This window comes from Cheilinus undulatus, linkage group 22 (genome assembly GCF_018320785.1).
Source record: "Cheilinus undulatus linkage group 22, ASM1832078v1, whole genome shotgun sequence".
Lineage (NCBI taxonomy): Eukaryota > Metazoa > Chordata > Actinopteri > Labriformes > Labridae > Cheilinus > Cheilinus undulatus.
Window position 1 is genome coordinate 29,369,344 of NC_054886.1, and position 23,771 is coordinate 29,393,114.

The following is a 23,771-nucleotide window of genomic DNA, read 5'->3' on the forward strand; positions in this document are numbered from 1 at the left end:
AGTTTCATGGACATATTCATTACATTGTCAGGAATTACCCCCCCTCAAAAACAAGAAGAATTATTGTAGAATATATTCTACAATAAACATGAGAAAAATGTGGGTGCTTTCTCTGTGGAAATTTTCCAAGAATTTTCTAGAGGAACTTCAGATGAATTTAATCATGAACTTCAGATATTTTGGTTCTGTTTTGTTTTTCTATCTTAAAAACAAAACACTGGCAGGATATCTGAAGAGGAACAAACATTTACCTACTGAGGGTTGTCCATATTTTTATTTTTTTGCCTTTAGTCCTGGATGAGTTAAAGAAGCAGGATGTGGCTTTGTCTCTCTCAAAGCAGCAACAGTTGAAACCCTGCTGTCTGTTAGCATCACAACGCTAACAGACGCTTTAGTGAAGTATCTGGTGATGGACACGTTCTGTTAGTGCCAAATCTGTCACAGTAAAAGCATCCAATGCTAATCATCATTTTTCTAGCATTGTTGCATGTTTTTTTTTTTTAAACTAAAAAGATTGTGTTTCTTGTGAGTGGGTGTGGCTTTGGCTCATTCAACTGACACGCCCACACCATCCTAGAATAGATAATACTGCCTAATTTTTTTATGAAGCTTAATTTAATAAACTTAGAGATGTTTTTCATGACTGAAATTTGGCCTGGTGGTTCATAACCCAGTGGCCTGTCATACAATAAACCTAAAATACAGATTTTTTAAATCACTTTACAGGAACTTTAAGCTGAATGTAACTTTTAGTGCTGTTGCTGTGCTGGTGCAGTTTAGACAGTTCTTTCTCTGGCTTTTGGTTAAATATTTTTATGATTGTACTTTCCTTCAAAACTTCAGACTGTTTGAATATTTTTGATCATTGAATAATGAAAGGTTGCATCATTTCTAAACAGATGGTATGAGAAGTGTAAATGTAAAGTGTATCCATATAGTTCCCTCCACTGTTGCTTCCTCCACTCTCAGCCACTAGATGGAGCTGTAGCACACAGGATAATAAAACAGGTTTCTTCCCTCTGCTTCTCTCCTGCCCTCGGTCTGACCTGCAGACAGGAGTCTGGTTGGTCATAAATTTGTCGATTATTTGTGTGTTTTTCTTCTTCTCTGTGTCCTGCGGCTGCCGAGCTCACAGAGAGCAGTGAGAGGTCAGCCAGCAGCCTCTGCTCCTGGAGAGAAAACCTGTGTGGATGAAGTGTTTGGAGGATATTGTGTTGCCAAAGATCCCTGAGGTGTATCTGTGTGTATTTACCTCTGTGTGCGTGTTTATCTTTGTGTGTTTCTGCGTGCTTTCAGTCATGAATCTGACAGCTTGGACTTGGTTTTACCGCTATGAGTGCTGGAGTGTCCTTCTGTAACAAGAAACATCAGTAAAACTTAAAATCTGCTATTTTCATGGTAAAAATGTCCACAATGGACTCTATGATTGAATAGATATAAAGTAGACTTTGTGTACTTGTGTAGGTACTACCCAGCCCTGCGGACGTTGGAGCAGCTGGAGCAGACGTGTCTACCCCGGGCTGGTCAGTACCGCTTCTGCTCCATCATGGCGGAGAACATCCCCAAACTGAGGACGCAGATCAGAGACACGGCCATGACGCAGCTGAGGGACTTCCTGGAGAGCATCAGGAAACACTCGGACAAGATCGGCGAGACCGCCATCAAACAGGTACACAAAGACTACAGATCAAATACACTGAGGTTCTTATTATTATGACAGGGGTTTTACTGTTTAGGAATTACAGCCATTAGTTCAGAGTGCCATCATTATCAGGAGCTCAACAGTATTTGAAAAGTGACTGAGGAGCAGTTTCATGGCCAGATGTGGTGAGCTCCCTCCTTATTTCAACACAGAAGAAGCAGACAGAAGATCTAGAGATGATTTCAGGCACCACCATGGTGTTGCTTCCAATATATCTGCTACCTACTGAACCAAATTACAGCACAGATTTCTAGGCTTCATTTCAGTACCCTGCCACTTTCATGTGAAATAGGTTGTGGAATTTGTGCAATTTATTTGTGCTTGCTTCATTTCAGAAGGGCATGAAGGTCTTTTTATCGTTTCAACACTCCAGAGATACTTTATGGGGTTCAGGTCAGATCGGTTGGCTGGCCAGTCAAACCCAGTAATACCATGGCCATTGAACCAGTTTCTGGTAGTTATGGTTTCACTCTGCAGGTGCCAAGTCCTGCTGGAAAAGGAAATCAGTATAGCCATAAAGCTGCTCAGCAGGTGGAAGCATGACGGTCTCTAAAATATCCTGGTAGACGGCTGCGGTGTTTGGACTCTGGACTTGATAAAGACCAGTGGACCAACAGCAGCAAATGACATGGGACCTCAAACCATCACTGACTGTGGAAACTGGAAACACTGGACTTCAAGCACCTTGGATTCTGGATCTCTCATATCTTCCTCCTGACTCAAATGAAATTCAAAGTTGGCTTTCATCTGAAAACAGGACTTTGGACCACTAAGCAACAGTCAAGTTCTTTTTGTCCCTTGCCCAGGTGAGATGTTTGTGGTTCAGGATTGGCGTTGACACTAAGAACGTGACTCTTGTAGTCCATTGCCTGGACCCGTCTGTACATGGTGGCTCTTGATCCGCTGACTCCTTGTGAAGCTCCCCTAAGTTCCTGAATCTGCTTTGTTTAACAGTCCTCTGAAGGCTGAGCTGATCCCTGTTGCTTGTGCTCTTTTTCTTACCACACTTTTCCCTTCCTGCTTTGATACAGCCTCTGAGACCAGCCTGCCCTGGGCCCATGGAGGTCAGCAAAGTCATGGACCATTGTAAAGTTCAGCTGTGATATCAATATTTCATGTTTAACCTGAATAATAACCACTCTTATCAATGCAACAGATATCGTTTTAAGTCATTTGTGCCATAGTATACAGCCTTCTGAAAAATGTAAATCCCTTTCCTTAAAAACAGAACTAAAGTAGGTAAAAAATGGCAAAAAAGTGGTGAAATGGGATCTTAAAAGTAGCAGAAATGGATTAGAAATGGCAAAAATGAGAAAGAAGTGGCAAAAAATAAACAAAATTTGGCAAATATGGGTTAAAGTGGCAAAAACTCACCCAAAAAGTGGTTAGGGAATTTGAAAGTGGCAGAACTAAGTTTAAACGTGATAATAGGCAGGAAACTGCAGAAATTGGTTAAACTGGCAAAAATGGGCATAACAAATAGTCAAATGTGTTTAAAATGAGCAAAAACAGGTGTATAAACTAGCAACAAAGGGTTAACAGTGGCAATAATGGGTCAACAGAGAAAAAAATGGGTGGAAAAGGGCAAGAATTGATTTTGAAGTGGCAAAAATGGGCAGAAAAAAGTGGTGGAAGGGTTTAAAATGGACAAAAATTGGTTTAGAGTGGCAAAAGTGTGTTTAAATTGCAAAAATGGTGGTAAAAAGTGATAAGAATGGGTTAAAAATATGACAAAATTGGTGAAAGGTGGCAAAAGTGGGTAAAAAAGAGGCAAAAATGGGTTTGAACTGGGCAAAATTGATGAAAAGTGTCAAATAATTGTTACAAATTGTGTGGGGAAAAAAACAATTCCAAAACTAATCTGCATTTTTAATGCATCTGGTGACCCTCTCTCAGTGTCATGTGACCCCAAGTGGGTCCTGACCCCCATGTTGAGAACCACAGCTGTGGACAGAAGTCAAGTCAGCTGTCTTCCCCATGATTGTGGTTGTGTGAACTGAACCAGAGTGAGAACTTTTCCCACAATATTGTTATGAAGTAGTGGATTTTGTGAGCTGTTAGCTGTAATCATCAAGGTTAAAACATAAAAGTCTGAAATATTTCACTTTATGAAATGAGTCTAAAGTTTAACATTTTCGTGTAAATCACCTGTAAAATGAATTCGTACATGATGTTCTAACTTTTTGAGATGCTCCTGTAATCAGGTTTAAAAATACCCAAAATAGATCAGTTAGATAGATGCTGTAGGATCTGCTCCTACACCACAGCTGTATACTATCCTCCATCATGTCTGCCTGTAATCAGAAGCAGCCTCAGAGATCTTCTCTGTGGTTCAGCTGACAATAAACGAGCGTGAAGGCGCTGCGGGAGACGCCACGGCCTGTCCATGAGCACATGCACGGAGAGACGAAGCCTTTCAGCGCTTACCTAATTGTTTTTGTGTTTTCCAAGGCCGAGGAAGTCCTACATGAGTTTGTGCTTGTGTGTTTTTGTGTTCTCTTGTGGTATCCTTAGCTCAAAGTGAGGCCTCTTGTTTATTTACACACCTCCATTATTTTGGGAATGTTCTTCAGGATGAAGGGGAGGGATGGGAGTTAGGACGGAGCAGCTGATGATGGACTGATGAAGGATGGAGACGTTAAGAAAAGAGGCTCACAGCCTGAGGTTGAGTGTGTTTACATTTAAAGATTTTGACTCTTTGGTTTGCTGAACTAGATGATTCCACGCCTGATTTCAGGATAGATTTACCCCATCACCGCTTAAGTAGGCCGGACTAGATGTGAGGCTTGCCGCTAGTGGTTTATTTGTCTGGATAATCCTCAAACGTGTGGTGTCCATGTGATGGACTATCCCTCATCTTGAATCATGAAAATGTGTGATCCAAGGTCTCTCTGCCTCGACACAATAAACAGTGAGAGTGAGCAGACCGGGTAGCCTCACAACTGGATGTTGTGTACTTTTACATCTTTTAAACATCTTTCAGCCCTCTGATGATGTCCATCGTCAATCATATTAGTTAAAGTCTGAAGTCGCATTTGATCGTGATCAGAGGTGAAACTGACACAAATAGTAGAGAATTAATCTTAGGAGCATATTTAATCCTTCAGTTAATCAGATATCATGATGTATACGTGTGAAAATGAAGCTCAACGTTAGTTCATGCAGGATATGGTAGTCATACGGCATGCCGTCTAAATAAAAACTACCTAAAAGGACATTTTTGAGTGCTGACACCTCCTTTTCTAGCACCTATGATCAATCCAAAATCTCAGTATCCATACCCGTATAAAATATGTCTTTGAAACATCTTACAGTTAGTAAGTTTGTTTTCCCACGGTGCACCAAGGCGTTTCTCAAGGTGCACCATTTGCGAACTACTGTCACACCATATCACATGGTGAATCAGAATAAACAAGCATCAGCCAGAAGGAGCAAATATTTAACATTAATTGCTAATTTACGGTCAAAATATTATAATTTAGCAATTAATTGTTGGTCAGTTTTTACCTCATCTTGAACTGAAAACAATAAGAAAGAAACATTTTAAACACTGATTCAGGTCAAACTTTACTGACCTGGTAGAAAGTTATAAAAAGAGTAAAAGAAAGTGCTTTTTGTGGAGCATTTAGTTTTTTTTTTTGTCCTCTAGATGTCGCTAAAACATCATTGCTCCCCCTGAACTCTGATTTTACTGAGCATCAGTGAAGTAACGCTCATTCAGCTCAGTCCTCATAAAAGGATGCTTCCCTACAGGGCACAGGGGGTCCATAAGGTACCTAGACTGGTGGTTTCTAACCTGAATAACAGATGGAACCTGGACCTGATATAGTAGGTATAGAGAAACTTAGACTTGTGGATCCTGGACCTGTTGTTCCCTTTTTCATGTTGAATGAGAGTTGTACCAAGCAGTGACCCCAGATTCAAGGTGTGGGTTGTGATTTATAACTCCCCTACTGGACAGTGAATACAGAGAGGAAAGAAGTACAAGCTGTCTGCACATCCTCACTCCCGGTGGGGGGTCCTTGATCTCATTCTGAGTAGAAAATCCTTTTGCAGTCACTGCAGAAGCTAACCGCTAACTTTGCTAACCACATATTACAAGACTGGTTATGGAAACCTCAGCGGTCCAGCAGCCTGATACTGACTCTGAGATTATGTCATTGTAGTGTCTTACGGATGTACAAATCAGAGCCTCCTTTTGTTTCTCCTTTAACCCCTTTTTTCTTCAGTTTGTCCTCTCTCTGCTTCGCTCTGTTCCAAATTAGCTTCTACTCTCCGTAGCAGGCCGTCGGTACTGCTCCCTCCACCGAGGATGAAAAAATAAATAGATCTGCTGGAAGAGGAGGAGGGGATGGAGAGAGGAGACAGAGGAGAGTGCAGAGCTTACAATGGAGCTATTGTCTGCTGCCACATGCCCATAGAAGAAGAGGAGGAGAGAGGGAGGATGAGGGATGAGGGAGGAAGATGAGTGGAGAAGAAGGACGCCAAGAAGGAGACTTGAGATATGGAGGAAAAGGAGATGTGGATGAGGAGGAAGAAGACGGAGAATCTGGTGGTTGGAGTGGATAAAGAAGCAGATAGAAGGGATGGGGTGATAAAGATGAAAGAAGAACAAACTGGAGAGGAAGAAAGGAAGAAAGCTGTTATAAAAAGTCATAAAGGTGATGATAAACGAAGCAGGCCTCTGGAAGAAAAGAAGGGAAAAGAAAGAGGACAAAAAGCCTCATTTATTAAGATTTAAGAGAAAGTAGATGATTCGAATTCATATCAAAACAACAAATACTTTATGATATTGACACAATTTCACATTAATGATAAAAAGGATTAAAAACCAGGAACCAACCTTGATTTGATAATTCAATCATGGTCAGTTTTTTTTTGACAAAAAAGACAAAAAGTCTTCCATAATGTCAAAGTGAAAACTGATTTCTTTGAAGAAACGACATTTACAACAAAAAGTGTCATGTAAAATAAGTGACTGCATAAATACTCAACCCCTTTAACATGGGGTGAATATTTCTTTTAGTAGAGGTCCAGCCAATTCGTCTCACAATCAGTGAAAAGGGCAAGTGATTGTAGTATAAGGACACCTGTGTCTGGAAGGTCCAGTCACTGCTTAATCAGTACTCCTGGCTACCATTACACCATGAAGAAAAAAGAACACTCCAAGCAACTCAGAGAAAAGTTATTGAAAACTATAAGTCATGGGATGGATGCACAACTTTTGTTCAAGGCTCTGAACATCCCCTAGAGCAGTGGTTCTCAACCTTTTCCACCCACGACCCCTAAATATAGGTGCCACAGACCCAGGACCCCTGAGGCTGCCCATAAGGAGGGATAAGAGGGTAGGTTTATGGGACCCAGCCAAACCATGGAGGCCCATGGAGGTCAGCAAAATCATGGTCCATTGTGAAGTTAAGCTGTGAAAACCACATTTTATGTTTGACCTAAATAGCAACCACTCTTACCAGTTAAACAAATATCTCTTTCTATTGATTTGTGTGGTAAATAGCCTTCTTAAAATGAAAATAACTTGTTAAAAGAATATTTAAAATAGGTGAGAATTTGCTTAAATTAGTTTAATAATTGCACAAAAAGGTGGGAAATGTGTTGAAAATGGATTTTTAAAGAACATAAATGGGATGAAAGTGGCAAAAAATAAGATAAAGGTTGCAAAAAAAATAACTAAAAAAGGATTCAATTGGCAAAAAAATTGGGTGGACTGGGATGAAAAATGTATATAAACTGGCAAAAATGGGATAACCGTAGTTAACATGGGCAAAAAGGGGTTCTAAAAGTGGTTAATAGGGCAATAATGAGGCAACAATAGGCAGAAAGTGGTTTTCGAAGTGGCAGAAACAGGCAGAAAAAAAGTGATGGAAAGGGTATAAAATTTACACACAGGTTTTAAGTGGCAAAAATGTGCTAAAACTTGCAAAATTGGTGTTAAAAAGTGATGAAAATGTGCTAAAATTTGGTAAAATTGGTGTTATTTAAAAAATATACGTAGTTTTTTTTAAGGCATCTGGTGACCCCTTCTTGGTGTGTCGCGACCCCAAATGGGGTCCCGACCCCAAGGTTGAGAACCACTGCCCTAGAGTTCAGTTAAATCTATCATCAAGAAATGGAAGGAATATGTCACATGTGTAAATCTGCCTAGATCAGGCCGTCCTCACAAACTGAGTCAGCGTGCAAGAAGGAGACTAGTGAGAGAGGCCACCAAGACACCTATGACTACTCTCCACCAGTCTAAGCTTTATGGGAGAGTGGCAAAGAGAAAGACACTGTTGAAGAAAGCTCATTAAATCTGGACTAGAGCAGCGTTAATTTTGACAACTAAAAATGTTGGTCAACAGCCTTTTTTCCATGAGAAACACTAGACTAAAACTAGCCAAAAATAGATCTTTAATGACTTAAACTCACTAGAAGTTTAGTTTTCATCTTTCATATTTTCGCTCCTAAGTATTCCACAGCCAGCTGTCAGCGGTATTATAACAAAGTGGAAGCGATTGGAAATGACAGCAACTCAGCCACAAAGTGGTAGGCCATGTAAAATGATGGAGCGGGGTCAGTGGATGCTGAGGCGCATAGTGCGCAGAGGTCGCTAACTTCCTGCAGAGTCAGTCGCTACAGACCTTCAAACTTCATGTGGCCTTCAGATTAGCTCAAGCACAGTGGATGGAGAGCTTCATGGAATGGGTTTCCATGGCTGAGCAGCTGCATCCAAGCCATACATCACCAAGTGCAATGCAAAGTGTTGGATGCGGTGGTGTAAAGCACGCTGCCACTGGGCTCTAGAGCAGTGGAGACGTGTTCTCTGGAGTGACAAATCGCGCTTCTCCATCTGGCAATCTGATGGACGAGTCTGGGTTTGGTGTTTTCCAGGAGAACGGTACTTGTCTGACTGCATTGTGCCAAGTGTAAAGTTTGGTGGAGGGATATTAAAGTGTGGGGTTGTTTTTCAGGAGTTGGGCTTGGCCCCTTAGTTCCAATGAAAGGAACTCTCAGGGTAGTGATGCCACCCTGTCTGCTCAAACATGTTTGATATTTACGATTCCGGGTCTTGGAGGCTATGATGCGATTTGGAGCGGTAAAATAATCGTATTGACACTCCACACTTGAGGATTATTCAGACAAATAATAGTTTGCGACGAGGCTCCACTTGGGATACAGCCCCACGATCGTTGGGGGAGGCAAATCTTGCCTCAAATCGGGCTTAAAATCCTGTAGTGTATGGCCGGCCTAAGGCAAGAGAAAAAAATGTTGTTTTTTTAATGGACTAAACTACACTAAAATGTTTTTGAGTTTTTGTCGACTGAAACTATAAAGGGTATAAATGACTACAATGTGACTTAAACTAAAAGGGATTTAATCTAAAGATTAAGACTGAGACTAAAATTAGGAGAGCTGTCAAAATTAACACTGGACTAAAGTTCACCAAGAGGCATGTGGGAGAAAGATCTTTGGTCTGATGAGACCAAAATGAAGCTTTTTGTCCATCAGACATGACTCTAAAACACTGCACATCACCACAAACACACCATCCCTGCTGTGAAGCATGGTGGTGGCAGCATCATACCGTGGGGGTGCTTCTCAGCAGCCGGTCCTGGAAGGCTTGCAAAAGTAGAAGGTGAAATGAAAGCAGCAAAATATCAGTTTTATTCGGTCTGCACGAGAACTACGGCTTGGGAGAAGATTCATTCCAGCAGGAAAATAAGCCAAAGCATACAGCAAAAGCTGCACAGAAGTGGTTTAAAGACGATGTGAATGTTCTGGAGTGGCTAAGAAACAATTAAGCATAGGTGCTAATGAGTTAAATACCTCTTCTTTTATCTGCGTAAGTGCCTGTTTTAGTGAATTGATTGGACAAAATTTACCAGGTTTTCCTCCAGCCAGCCGTTCGTACAAAAAAAAAAAAAAAAATGTTGATAAGATTTTGAAAGTGTATCCTGATTTTATTCTAAACTTTGAGGATGTTTGATGCCTACTTAGCCTTAATGAGTGTATTAATCAAACTGACTTTCTGGACCTGATTAGATTGCATAGGCTAGTTTTTTTTTAAAGGAGGAAAACAGGAGAGGAGATGAGGAAGTAGATGGATGAAATCAAAGTTTAAGGAGATGAATCTTGTATCAGAATAGTCTTTATGACTCTTGCTGTCATTTGTCATTTCCCTCTCTCTCTTTTCGTCCGTCACATCCCATTTCCCCCTCTCTCTCCTCAGTCCTCTTCTACTCTTTCCATCTCCTCATCTTTCCATCTCCATCCCTCCTTCCTCTCTTGTCCCCTTCCTTTTTCCCCTCCATATTCACATTTAAAGGACGAGCTCCGAGCTTCTGTTGTGTATTCAGTAGTTTAACACACACACACACACCCCCACCCCCACACACACACACACACACACACACACTCTGTCTAATGGGAAACAGATTGCTGGGCCTGTGAAGTAGAAGAAGATTGATTACCTGTATCTAGTTACTGAACACACACATGCGTGCGCGTGCTGTGAGGGTGGCGGAGGGCACGCGCTCCGTCGCTGTGTTGAACCATCACAGTGAGAAAAAAAACCTTAGAGTGTGTGTTGTGTGTGTTTCAACAGAATAATGGTCCACAGTTCACTGCCTCCGGACACCATTATTCCTCCATCACAGTTGGCTTGCCAAGAAGTGATCTATAGTAGGGATGTCCCAGTCAAGATTTTGACCCAAATCCTGATGCGAGTCATTTAATACCGACTATTTCTCTGCACCCAGTGGCCAAATTGATATTTAATATTTTACTACATGATCCAGCTGTGCAGAGCACCAGGAGTACACTTTGTATTGTTTTTCTACACTGGGCCAATGCTGTAGAAGCTCTCGACTCACATTTTAATCATGTATCACTGTTAAAGGGAGCAAAATGAATCAAATTAGTCAACATATTGGTGTTCTCCCTTTTCTCTCCTCCTGCGTCATCTCTTTTGTCTCCTCTTCTCTATTTTTCACCATTCTTCTGTCCCCTCTTCCTGCCTCTCCATTGTCTTTCTAAATCCCCTTCTGCCACCTTTCTGTCTTTTCTGTTCCCCTGCCTGCATCTCCTCCTCTCTTTCTCTACATGTCTACCTCTCTTTCTCTGCATCTCCTCCTCTCTTTCTCTACATCTCTACCTCTCTTTCTCTGCATCTCCTCCTCTCTTTCTCTACATCTCTACCTCTCTTTCTCTGCATCTCTACCTCTCTTTCTCTACATGTCTACCTCTCTTTCTCTGCATCTCCTCCTCTCTTTCTCTACATCTCTACCCCTCTTTCTCTGCATCTCCCTCTTCTCTTTATCTTCATCTCTTTTCCTTGTCCTTGCATCTTCCTCATTTGTATTTCTATAGTTTCTTAGTTCTTCCTGTCTCGCCCTCTTTTCTATTTTTGCATCTCCCTCTTCTTTCTCTTTTTCTTCTCTTTTTCTGCAATGCCCTTTTTCTTTCTGCATATCATTTGTTTCTCCCTACATCTGTCACTTTTTCTGCAGCTCCCCCTTCTCTCTTTCTTTATTTCTTTTTTACATTTTTGTATTTCCCTCTTCTGTATTTATAAACCTTCCTCTTTCCCCTTTAACTGTATCTCCCTCTTTCATATTTCTGTATTTCCTCTTTTTTCTTTCTGCACTTCCTTCTTCTTTACCTTTCTGTATCTCTTTCTGCCTCTTTCTTCTGCATCTTACTTTTGTCTTTTATCTGTATCTACCCTTTTTCTGTTCCCACATCTCCGTGGTCTGTCTTTCTGCATTTTCCTTTTCTCTTTTTCTTTATCTCTTATTCCCTCTGCCTCTCCCTTTCCTTTATTTCTGGTTCTTCCTCATCTCTTCCTGTATCTCCTTTTTCTCCCTTTTAGATTCCCTCCTTCTTGGGGGCCGTCCACATGGAGATGAGTTTTAGGAGCCCAGAAACACCATTTTTTGAAACCGGGTCCCAAAGTGAACAAATCTGTATACACCAACTGTTTTGTCTCCGTCTATAGAACCAAGCGCACATTTCCTGAAATGATTACGTCATAGCCCACTGTACCTGCATGCGCGAGCCCAGCGATAAACAATAATAATGGCGGGTTACATGATTGTGTTGGTGTCTTCTCCTCCTCTACAACCACCATGAGCAACAAATGGTCATGGAGAACAGCAGGCGCCACATGTTCTCAGATCCATTGCACAGTGCAGCCAGAAGGACAGTCAGGAGAAAGTTCTGGGTCAGAAAAAAGTCTCTGGTGCACTTAGTTCATAATCATCTCTCTGTTCATGTTGCATTTCTGTGGCAACGTTACAGCGCCGCATATATTTCCAGCATATAAACTGCAGCATTTTCAGTCTTTTTGAAGGGTCTGTGCAGTATTAATTTCGACGACTAAAACTATGACTGAAAATAGTTGTTGACAGCCTTTTTTCCATGACAAAAATTGACTAAGACTAACAAAAATAGATCTGTGATGACTAGAACTGACAAAACGTAAGTTTTGTTTTCATCAAGATGACTAAAACTAGACTAAAATGTAAAGTAGTTTTCGTCGGACATTCAAAATCTGTGATATTTCTCCATTGTGGGTAAATCTGTCAAAAAACAATGCAGCTAAAGCTATTCTACCTCTCAGCTGTAGAGAGCAGGGACCCCAGGTTAGGTAGAGTGCAGAGAACACACTACCATGATTTGGTTCCAGATTTAGGCAAGAGAATAAATGCTTGGAATAAAAGTTCAGACTAAAATGTGAGGACTTTTTATGGACTGAAACTAGACTAAAAAGTTTTTTAGTTTTTGTCGACAAACTAGACTAAAGCTAAAAAGGGTAGAAATTACTAAAATTGGACTAAAACTAATAGACATTTAATCTAAAGACTGAGACTGAAATTGAAAATAGCTGCAAAAATTAACACTGGTTCGGTGCTTTCATGGATATTCCTTCTAAATGATGCCTATTCTATGGAAGACTTCTCCAAAACGAAATAGAAATATATCATTTTTGTCTAAGTCTCTTTACAACCCCAGCATGGAATTGGTAAATAGCTGTTGAACATAAATCTGGCTTTATTGAGATTTCTTCCTGGTAAATGGGAGTTTTCCATCTCTGCTGAACCTATGTCAAATGCTGGGTCTATCGTTTTATAACAAAGAACACAGTCCAGGTCTGCCCTCTTTGTCTTGAGATAACTTTGGTAATAAATTGACGATAAACAAATGAAGAATAATCCACTGATTAGTTGGATAAATGCACCTTGAGAGCCTCCTTCAAGTTGGGGTCATAAGCCAACTGTAGGAAAAACCAAACCACCAAACAGTGTAGGGGTAGATGTACTCTCCAGTTCAAAATCAGCTGCTTTTTTCATCAGAAGTGTTTTCTGAAACCAAACAATTCCAAGTCCTGGAATTCATTGTTTGCCAATTGATGTTTTGGAGAACTTCTTTATTTCTCATGCAAGAAGCTCTTGCAAATTTATGCTAAAGAACATATTCATATTCAAAAATAATTACTGTTTTTGTCTACTGTGCCGCCGCTCAAGCCTTGCTCTTTGTAAATGAGTGGCATGGACCCTGTTTTTAAGAAAAGTTGGTACTACTTTCCCACACTAAACAGTTGGTTTAAACCACCTTGTCAACAAAAACATCACTGCAACTTTGCTCTTTCACTTTTAATTTCTGTCACTCAAACCACACATGAAGGACTTTAAATTGCCTCAAGTTTTTCATAGAAATTCATTGTTAACTGTAGAGTTTGTTGTGGTGCTGCAAGCATTGTAATATTTCCACATTCAGGAATTATTTACAGTCTCCATTGATTTAAGTGTGGATTCTGGGCCTTTTCATGGGCCACTCTTTTTGTCTTCCTCCTTATCACCCCCTATTCTTTTCTGTTTCACCTTTTCTTTCTTCGTCCTGTTCGGCATTCTCTTCTGCAACTTTTCCCATGTTTACCCGCTCTTATCTTTATCTTTTTTGGGGGTTGTGTGCAACCGATGACGCACATTAATGCACTTGAGCTTCAAGTGTTGCTCCGAAAGTGACCTCTAATGAGAAACGCCAACAAAGACGGAGCTAAAAAGGTCCCCATTGGCAACAGGACTTGGCATTGTCTGATGAGTTGGAATGAATGGTGGTATGAGCTTATACATGGGATACCAGTGGACGCATTAGGACATCAATACACAGAAGGACACCTGTTGAAGAATGTCCAAGTGGAGCTCTCTGACGTCGGTGCTGACGTACGAAACCGGCCTCATTTTAAATGAAGAAAAGGTGCTTTTCTGTGTCTTTCAGCACCCGTCTAATGCTGGCCTTTCATTGGTTTCTGTATTTAAAGGTCTAGTTATGTTAATTTATTGGTGGGAAGAAAAATACATTTGACAGATTAGAAAGGAATGCCATTCGAGTTGGAAATCTCAGAATGAGACTCCCCTCTTTTAGGTTCCAGAGGTTCTTGCCCTTTCACTTTCAGGTTATTCTTTTGTTCTTGAAGAGCTTTGCCTGACGAAGTCTTGAAGAATAAGTGAAAGGACTGCTGGGAATATTTTTATGCCTTAAAAGTGAGGGCAAAGCTTGGCACATTTCAATGACCCCTTCCACAACTTTCCCACCTTACCCACCGAGCTCAGATCGAGACTTTCCTCTGATTTTGTGTGCAGTTATTGTCTGATATGACTCACTGGTCTTCTATGTCTGTGGGCATTAGATCAAAGATGGCATTGTATTCTCCCAACATTTCTGATATTGTGTTCTTCCGCTTTGGTGCGTATCCACCCTGCCACAAACACCAGTTTTTCTCATTATCGTCGCCATTAAAAGCACAAATCGAGGTCTCTGACGCATCTGTTGACGTGCCTTTTGACAGATTTTAGCGATCGAGGTAGGCGCCGGGCAGACAAAGGACGCCACAGCGTTCACGTGATTTTACAAAGGGAGCTAAGGTTGATCTGGGTGTGGATGGAATGATGCTCCAACAGGGGTTTCCCACATGGATATTTTGGAGACCTGGCAACGACAGAACCTTATGAAACAGTGGCGCGTTTAGAAAACAAATCTAAGAGAAGGCCGTATGAATCAACCCAGAACCAAATCACTGAATTCCTTACGTAGACCAAAAAGCTTGTGCTGAGTTGTCCCGACGATAGATAATCCTCTTCAGAGGTAGGCTTGGCCGTCTCAATAAAAACGTGACTCTGTTTTCATTCTGTGTTGGAGACGAGCGCCCATTTAATTCTTACCCAAACTTCCTCTTAGATTATTCTTATTTCAGGGCTCCTGTGGGAGTTTTCCCAAAATACTCCACGGATAGATACACAGACAGGATGTGGTTTGCATTCGATTTTGCCTCGCTCATTGCATTGTTCTGGGGAAAGTCTTTCCACTTAGACTCACTCCATTTCCTCATGTCTGCCTGTCTGCGCCCCCTTACCCCAGTTTTGTTTTCAGAAACTTTACCGATCATTGTCATATTACCAAGGTAAATGCTAAATTTAAAAGCATGAAGAGGAAAATTGAAGAGTGTTTTGGTAGGGTGTTATGTGACCAGATGCTGCTGGAAAAGCCCCAGGATTGATTTAACAAGACTTTAGTCTTGTCCAAAGAGATCGACACCATTTTTCCAAAGATGGTGTTTTTAGGTTGATGTTGGAAAGCCTTGTCCAACATATCCGTCCAGAACCTGAAGGTGGTCAAATGGGTCGAGATTCCATCACTTCTTAAAGCCTGAACATTTGATTCACACCAGGGTTGAATATCTGTTAGTCTATATCGGGGATGTTGGACTCAGTCACAGCAGGGGCCAAATTCTGAATTTGGGTCTAACCTGAGGGCCTAACTGGGTCAAAATTTCCCAATAACTGTCAACTTCATCCTCACCAGTAACCAATTAAAGGGAAAGAACATATCATTGATGATAAATAATATTGACAAAAAAGTCAAAAGTACTAAATAGAATTCAAAATCATGAGTTAAACAGTTCAAAATATGAGAGAAAATTCAAAACAATAAGTAAATTTTTGTATCAAGAAGCTCAATAATTGGGAATAAAAGTTAAATTTAAGAATTGCAAAGATCAAGATATAAGAAAAAAAAAAATCAAAATCACAGGTTCTATTGGTCAAAATATGAGATAAAATTAAAAAAATGAGTCAAAAAGGTCAGTAAGTGGGAGTAAAAGTTGTATTTAAGAATTGAAAAGGTCAAAATGTAAGAAAAAAATTCTTAATCATAACTTTAAAAGGTCAACATATGAGATAAAATTCAAAATTATGAGTTTTAAAGGCAAAATATGAAATAAATTTCAAAACAATAAGTGTGATTTTAATCAGAAGGTTCAATAATTGGGAATTAAAGTTATATTTAAGAGTTGAAAAGATCAAGATGTAAGAAAAAACTTCTAAATCTAATTTTAAAGGTGAAATATGAGATGTAATCTCATATTTCACATGTTTAAGGTCAAAATATTAAATAAAATTCTAAATCATAAAATTCTAAATATGAGATAAGATTGAAAATATTGAGTTATAAAGGTCCAAAAATGAGAAAATTTAAGATTTTAATTCCAAAAGGTTAATAATTGGGATTAAAATTCAAATTCATTAATTTAAGATGTCAAAATATGACTTTATAAGTCAAAACCATAACTTTAATACGTAATTGTGAGATGCAAATTAGAAAATAGGAAATAAAAACACAAATTTCTTTTCCCACATTCCTGACTTTATATTAAAGTATTTTAAGTCTTTCTAATTCTTATGCCTTAACAAGGATCTTTTCAGTCATCAAGGTTAAGTTTATGTTGTTATACAGGAGGAAATCTGCAGACCTCATACTGGTGGGCCAGTTATAATACAAATATGATATGATCTGGTGGGTCGGGTGTAACTGTGCCACGGGCCAGATTTGGCCCCCTGGCCTTGAGTTTGACACCCCTGCTCTATAGTGTCTTCTTTTTGATTTGCCTTTCTTTTGTTTGATATTTTTTACCTGTAAGACTTCTATTTTATTCTTGTCCCCAACATCCCATGTCACGCTGCCTGTTGCAGCCTTCATAGCTTTCGTGGTCTTTTGTTAAACTTGATTGGCTAAATTCCCAGCCATATTCTTGCTTTTTCACAGCCCTAGCAGCTTAATAAAAGACCTGACCCACAACACAGAAATGATCGTCTACTACTCTGTACTTGATAATATACCAAGAGGCTTGATGTTAATAGGTCCAACTTTTTTTTGCTGATATTCAGTCAGTATAATAGCCCTCACTTGGTGTAAAATAAATTGTTGCTCTTTGGGGGTTATTGATCAAAAATGGTAGCAAACATAAATCAAAATAAAAATGATGTACATTAAAAAAGTTCCAACTTCTTTTGCAACATTTTTTGATCAAGAACGTTCCTGATTACTAATATTAAATACTGATTAATTTTTTAAATTTAAACCATTTAAATGGCAGATTTAGTTAATGTGAAATACCCCAAAAATAAAATATTTTTATATGCTGTATGCAAAATGAATTTATCACGGACTTAGATATATTAAAAATTAGCGACATGTTTGATTTTTATGCATAATTACTTCTTCAAATTTTAAATGTGACTCTGTCCTCTTAAACCATGTCAAATCAAATACCCCCTGAAGCATTACAAAGCCAACAGACCCTGTCCCTATAGGGGTCAGATATTCACGTTATTCCAAGCCAAAGCAGCGATCAAACACTCAAACTCTGCATCTCTGCTTTCAAGTCTTCGGCCCAACCGCTGCTTTGTTTTCAGTTTCATTGACTCTTCATCCTTCCTGTTCTTCCCTTCCTGTCTTGATGTTTGCCCTGTGATACATTCTTGGGTGCTTTGTCTAAAACCCGCCACTCCTCGTCCCATGAAAATTCCCATGGAAATGACCAATAAAAAAGTGAATTTCCAAAGGTCCCAACCTTGACCTTGGTACTCCATCTGAACCGTTTATTTTCCTGAGTATGGGATTATGAAACGTGCCTGAAACTGTTTTAGAAGTGTAATGGGGGCACTTCTTGACAGCTACAATGGACTTTGATTGGAGTCGGTGTGGCATTGTTGTGAGAAAACATCTGGATTTAGTGTCAGACCCTCAAATCAAAGAACTAACCCTGCTCTGATGTTGCGCCAATATCGAAACGCAACAAGTGCACTTCCTCATCTCAAAAGTGTTCTTGGGAATGCAGTGGAATGCAACATAGCATAAAGGTCCGATGATTGAATCTACAGCTGTATGGCTTTTTGATGTTGTTATCTGTGGTGTGTTTCAGGCCCAGCTCCAGCGCTCTCTGGACAGCTCCGTCTCCATGCAACCCAGGGCCCTGATTAGCCGACGCGGCAGAAAGGAGGCAGCGGCGTCGACAGTGACGGACAGCAATGGACAGGGTGGCAGCCCAGTGTCAGAACAAGACTCTGGCATCCTGGACGTGGAGGACGAAGAGGAAGATGATGAAGTAAGAAAACCACAACTGCATACACAAATACCGCGAAGTATATCCATGCATTCCATGCCATTCTTCTGCTATGTCCTTGTGAGGGAGGTTAAAGTAACAAAATGTAAGATTAGGTACTTTTGAGACCGTGACTTTTGTTGTTCCAGTGCACCAATGCTATGTTTACAGTCCATCCAAAAGGTGAACTCTCGGACTTTATTCCTCATTAAAAGTGGACACAAAGAATGTGGGCACTGAACTTTTGAAGTCGTCCCTCGCGGGATCCGAAGTCCTGTTTGCTGCCTTGTTGTTGGCTCTTAAGGAAAGCCCAGAGTACAATGAGGCTGAAGAGAACAGAGAGCTGAACTTGTCACCCCCACGGTGCCATTCTGTTTTCAGGTCCCTGTCGTCCCCCTCCGCTTATTTACGTCCTGTAAACTCCACTCAACCCTCTTCACGGGAAGACCTTGGCTCGAACAAAGGCCTGACCCCGCGGTCACCGGGGTTACAACCACGTTGGCGCCGATGGTTGCAATGATGCCAACCATCGCCGTCTCCTCACGCCACCCCTTCCCCTGCCACGTCTTGGCCTTTCTTCCTCTTCCCTTCTTTTACAGTGGTCCCTTGTGTCCCTGCATCCTTTCTTTCCTATTTTCTTTCTGTGTCATCCTGCTTTGACTCTTCTCATGGTTTTTTTCCATTTTCTTGTATCAGTTTCTGTTTTTTTTTACTCTAAACTGCCTCTAACTGCTTTTATCTCTCTGTATAATCACACCTTTACATCTTAATCTTCCTGTTTTCTTGTTACATCCTCTGTATTTAAGTGCTATAACTACATTGTTGGTATTGTTTCAGGACATGTTTGTGTTTGTGAGTGCGGTCACATCAAAGCTGGCATTGTGCTTCGCCTTTACAGAAAGAAAACTTTCCAGAGGGCAAGAGGGCACATGTTTTTTTGCTCAGATCATGCCTGTGTTCCTGTGTGTGTTAAAATGGGTGAAATTGCCACTGTTTTTTTCCTTTGAAGGTGGAGGATGTGGGCAAGAGGAAGCAGAGGAATGTGGGAAGGTTAGACAGAGGATAGATGGGGAAAAAAGAGGGATGAAGGACTGGTGAATGTCAGAAGACAGACGAACTGTAGAATTGCAAACTGATAAATGTAAACTGATAAAAAATCTGTATTTTAGATTTTTTATATGACAGGCCACTGTGTTATGAACCACTGGGCCAAATGCCAGTCATGAAAAAGTTCTCCTAAGTTTATGAAATGAAAGAGAAAGACAACCCCCCCCCCCCAAAAAAAAGCTATAAAAACTCTCAATTTCCTGATGCTGCTCTTCAAAGAAAAGTGTTCAATGATTGGCATTAGAGGCTTTTATTGTGACAGACTTGGCAGGAGTTGACTGTGTCTAAAATCTGAACTGTTGGTGCTTTGAGAGAGACAAAGCCACTACTTTAAAGGAGATGAATTGTATTGTATCTATCATCCATACAGTGGATGATAGATTCAGCCTGAGTTGACAATACTTGAAATGATGCTTTTCCTTTAAATAGAATAAATTGGCTGATGTTCAGATTGATATGACGCAAAAAAAACTTTGATTTTACAAGTATGAAAAAGAACCAAGACCAGTGACACAGCTCATGTTCTTGTATTTTTTAGGTTATTAGTTGTTCGTCCAGTTTGATCATTCTTATTATTTCTCTGCAGATTCCCGGTGCTCAGGATTTGGTGGATTTCTCCCCGGTGTACCGCTGTCTTCATATCTACACCGTGCTGGTGAGTTTCCTCTCTCTGTTCATCCATGGATTTATGTTTTTGATTTCTGCCCAGAGCTCTAACCACAACCAAAACACGGTTTTAAAAGCACCTCTAATATGCACACAGTTGCTAACTTTGGTAACAGATTTGTTGATATTTGATGACAGATCATTGATTTCTTAAGAACATAGGCTATAAAAGTGCACATCATTCAACAGATATTTACTTAAAGGTAATTATGAACATTGGTCGATACAGTCTGTATTGGCTGTAACTATCAATTGTTTTTAGCTGTTATTACTGGCTTATGTCATCCGTAAATAATTAGCCTTTATTTGCTTTAGTTATTAGCCTATATCAGCTGTAAATATTGGTCTGAATTGGCAACAATGTCTTCTGTATTAACTGCAAATAAAAGCCTTTTTACTGTAAATAAAGACATTTGTTGACTGTCAATTGGGTCTATATTTGGTGGTTATCAGCAGTATATTAACTGTAAATATTAGACTGTATCAGCAGACAATTTTGCCCTAAATTGGTCTATGTTACCTGTAGATATTTGTCTATATTGACTGTAGATATTGGTCTATTTTGGCTGTAGATATTGCTCTATATTGGCTATAGGTATTGGTCTATATTGGCTGTAATTATTGGTCTTTACTAGCTGTAAATATTGGTCAATCTTGGCTGTAAATATATGTGTATGTTGGTTGTAAATATCAGTCTATGTTGGCTGTAAATATTTGTCTATGTTGGCTGTGAATATTGGTCTATGTTGGCTGTGAATATTGGTCTATTTTGGCTGTAAATATTTGTCTATGTTGGCTGTAAATATTAGTCTATGTTGGCTGTGAATATTGGTCTATGTTGGCTGTGAATATTGGTCTATTTTGGCTGTAAATATTGGTCTATGTTGGCTGTGAATATTGGTCTATGTTGGCTGTGAATATTGGTCTATTTTGGCTGTAAATATTTGTCTATGTTGGCTGTAAATATTAGTCTATGTTGGCTGTTAATATTGGTCCTTATTGGCTGTAAATATTGTTCTATGTTGGCTGTGAATATTGGTCTATGTTGGCTGTGAATATTGGTCCCTGTTGGCTGTAAAAATTTGTCTATGTTGGCTGTAAAAATTGGTCTATGTTGGCTTTAAATATTGGTCTATGTTGGCTGTAAATATTGGTCTATTAGGGCCCTATGAAATCTGTTTTATTTTTTTGCCAAATTCTGTTGTTTTTTTTTTTTTTTCCAAATTCCTTTTTTTCCATTTTTATTTTTTTTTTGGAATGCTGTTTTTTAACCTTTCCACTGATTTTACCATAAAAAAACAGTTTCTTGTTCATGTAAATGAGTCAAATATTCACTAATTGAATAGAAATAACCTTAAATTTTTTGGAAAAAAAGGGCCAGAATTGGCCTAGGAGCCGTGGTTTGGATAACCCTCATATAAAATAACTATAACCAGTGTAACAGTCAGATATTTCCAACATTTTAAGACACATTCACATGTATAATCACATCGTAACTGATGTTTGTAATGTAAATGAAGAAATCCTTCTGTTCTGTCAAACACAGAGTGATAGTAGCTGAATAAGAAGGTGACATTAAAGTTAAATGGTTACCTGTTAACTAAACTGTTGCCTAAACTTTTCTTTACTCTCTCAGTCTGTAACAGTGCATGTAGTTTGATTCTGCATTGTTCTACTCCTGACTGTAACGGTTCTCTCCTCATCTCTCTCCATCTTCGCTGTCTGTCTGCCTCATATCAGACCACTACATTAATGCAGATACGTGGTGGCTCGTTAAACAACCAAAGGGAACTACAGTATCTACAGGACGAATTATTGAGCTGTTACTCGAATTTAACATAATTTAGATTTCATAAAATCTCGAGTCCGTCCGACTTGACTTTGAGCCTCCGAGGGCTGAGTGGTGTGGGTCGTGTGAGCTGAGGCACACCGCTCAGGTGGTGTGGTGAGGTAAAATAACTGGAAACACAGATGAGTTTTCTTGAAGGTGCAATAGTATGTCCCATGGTACTACCACGTATGGGGCTACGTGATGTTTGCTGGTGTTTCGTGCAGCCGCTTTGACATGCTGTTATTGTTTAAGAGAGGGCGGGGTGAGTGTTTTTGAGTGAGGGACAAGTTGTGCCCCGCTTTAGTGTTCCCCCCGGAACATATTCCTGAGATATACGTTCCTCTTTCTAAAAAAAAACAAACAAAAAAAAAAAAAAACAGCATTTCAGTCAAATTCATTCAATTTCTGTGATTTCTGTGTTAAATTGTAAATTCCGTTCTTAATGACCAATTCCACAATTCTGTTAACGCGGAAATCATAGGGCCCTAGTCTATGTTGGCTGTTAATATTGGTCCTTATTGGTTAAAAATATTGTTCTATATTGGCTGTAAATATTAGTCTATGTTGGCTGGTAATATTGGTCTATGTTGGCTGTTAATATTGGTCCTTATTGGTTGAAAATATTGTTCTATATTGGCTGTAAATATTAGTCTATGTTGGCTGTAAATACTGGTCTATGTTGGCTGTAAATATTGGTCTATGTTGGCTGTTAATATTGGTCCTTATTGGCTGAAAATATTGTTCTATATTGGCTGTAAATATTAGTCTATGTTGGCTGTAAATATTGGTCTATGTTGGCTGTTAATATTGCTCTATGTTGACTGTAAATATTGGTCTATGTTGGCTGTAAATATTGGTCATTTTGGGCTGTAAATATTGGTCTATGTTGGCTGTAAATATTGGTCTATGTTGGCTGTTAATATTGGTCATTTTGGGCTGTAAATATTGGTCATTTTGGGCTGTAAATATTGGTCTATGTTGGCTGTAAATATTGGTCTATGTTGGCTGTTAATATTGGTCCTTATTGGTTGAAAATATTGTTCTATATTGGCTGTAAATATTAGTCTATGTTGGCTGTAAATATTGGTCTATGTTGGCTGTTAATATTGGTCTATGTTGGCTGTAAATATTGGTCTATGTTGGCTGTTAATATTGGTCCTTATTGGTTGAAAATATTGTTCTATATTGGCTGTAAATATTAGTCTATGTTGGCTGTAAATATTGGTCTATGTTGGCTGTTAATATTGGTCTATGTTGGCTGTAAATATTGGTCCTTATTGGTTGAAAATATTGTTCTATATTGGCTGTAAATATTAGTCTATGTTGGCTGTAAATACTGGTCTATGTTGGCTGTAAATATTGGTCTGTGTTGCCTGTAAATATTGGTCTGTGTTGCCTGTAAATATTGGTCTATGTTTGCTGTAAATATTTGTCTATTTTGGCTGTAAATATTGGTCTATATTAGCAGTAAATATTGGTCTATATTAGCAGTAAATATTGGTCTATGTTGGCTGTAAATATTGGTATATGTTTGCTGTAAATGCTGGTCTCTATTGCCTTTAAATATTGGTCTATGTTGGCTGTAAATGTTGATCTTTATTATCTGTGAATATTGGTCTATGTTGGCTGGTAATGTTGGTCTCTATTATCTGTAAATATTGGTCTATGTTGGCTGTAAATGTTGGTCTCTATTATCTGTAAATATTGGTCTATGTTGGCTGTAAATGTTGATCTTTATTATCTGTGAATATTGGTCTATGTTGGCTGGTAATGTTGGTCTCTATTATCTTTAAATATTGCTCTATGTTGGCTGTAAATGTTGATCTCTATTATCTACAAATATTGGTCTATGTTGGCTGTAAATGTTGGTCTCTATTATCTGTAAATCTTGGTCTATGTTGGCTGTTAATGTTGGTCTCTATTATCTGTAAATCTTGGTGTATGTTGGCTGTTAATGTTGGTCTCTATTATCTGTAAATCTTGGTGTATGTTGGCTGTAAATGTTATTCTCTATTATCTGTAAATATTGG

The 23,771-nt window shown here is 39.3% G+C and overlaps 1 protein-coding gene across 7 annotated transcripts in view; it reads left to right on the forward strand.

Annotated features, from left to right (window-relative positions):
* The window catches only part of exoc6b (exocyst complex component 6B), a 151,132-nt gene that overhangs the window by 18,687 nt on the left and 108,674 nt on the right, over window positions 1–23,771 (forward strand). For all 7 annotated transcript variants that reach the window (XM_041779378.1, XM_041779379.1, XM_041779380.1 and 4 more), the window contains exons 6-8: window positions 1,465–1,669; window positions 17,958–18,140; window positions 19,831–19,899. In XM_041779378.1, coding sequence (XP_041635312.1) covers window positions 1,465–1,669; window positions 17,958–18,140; window positions 19,831–19,899 — 457 coding nt within the window. The remainder of the gene's footprint in view (window positions 1–1,464; window positions 1,670–17,957; window positions 18,141–19,830; window positions 19,900–23,771) is intronic.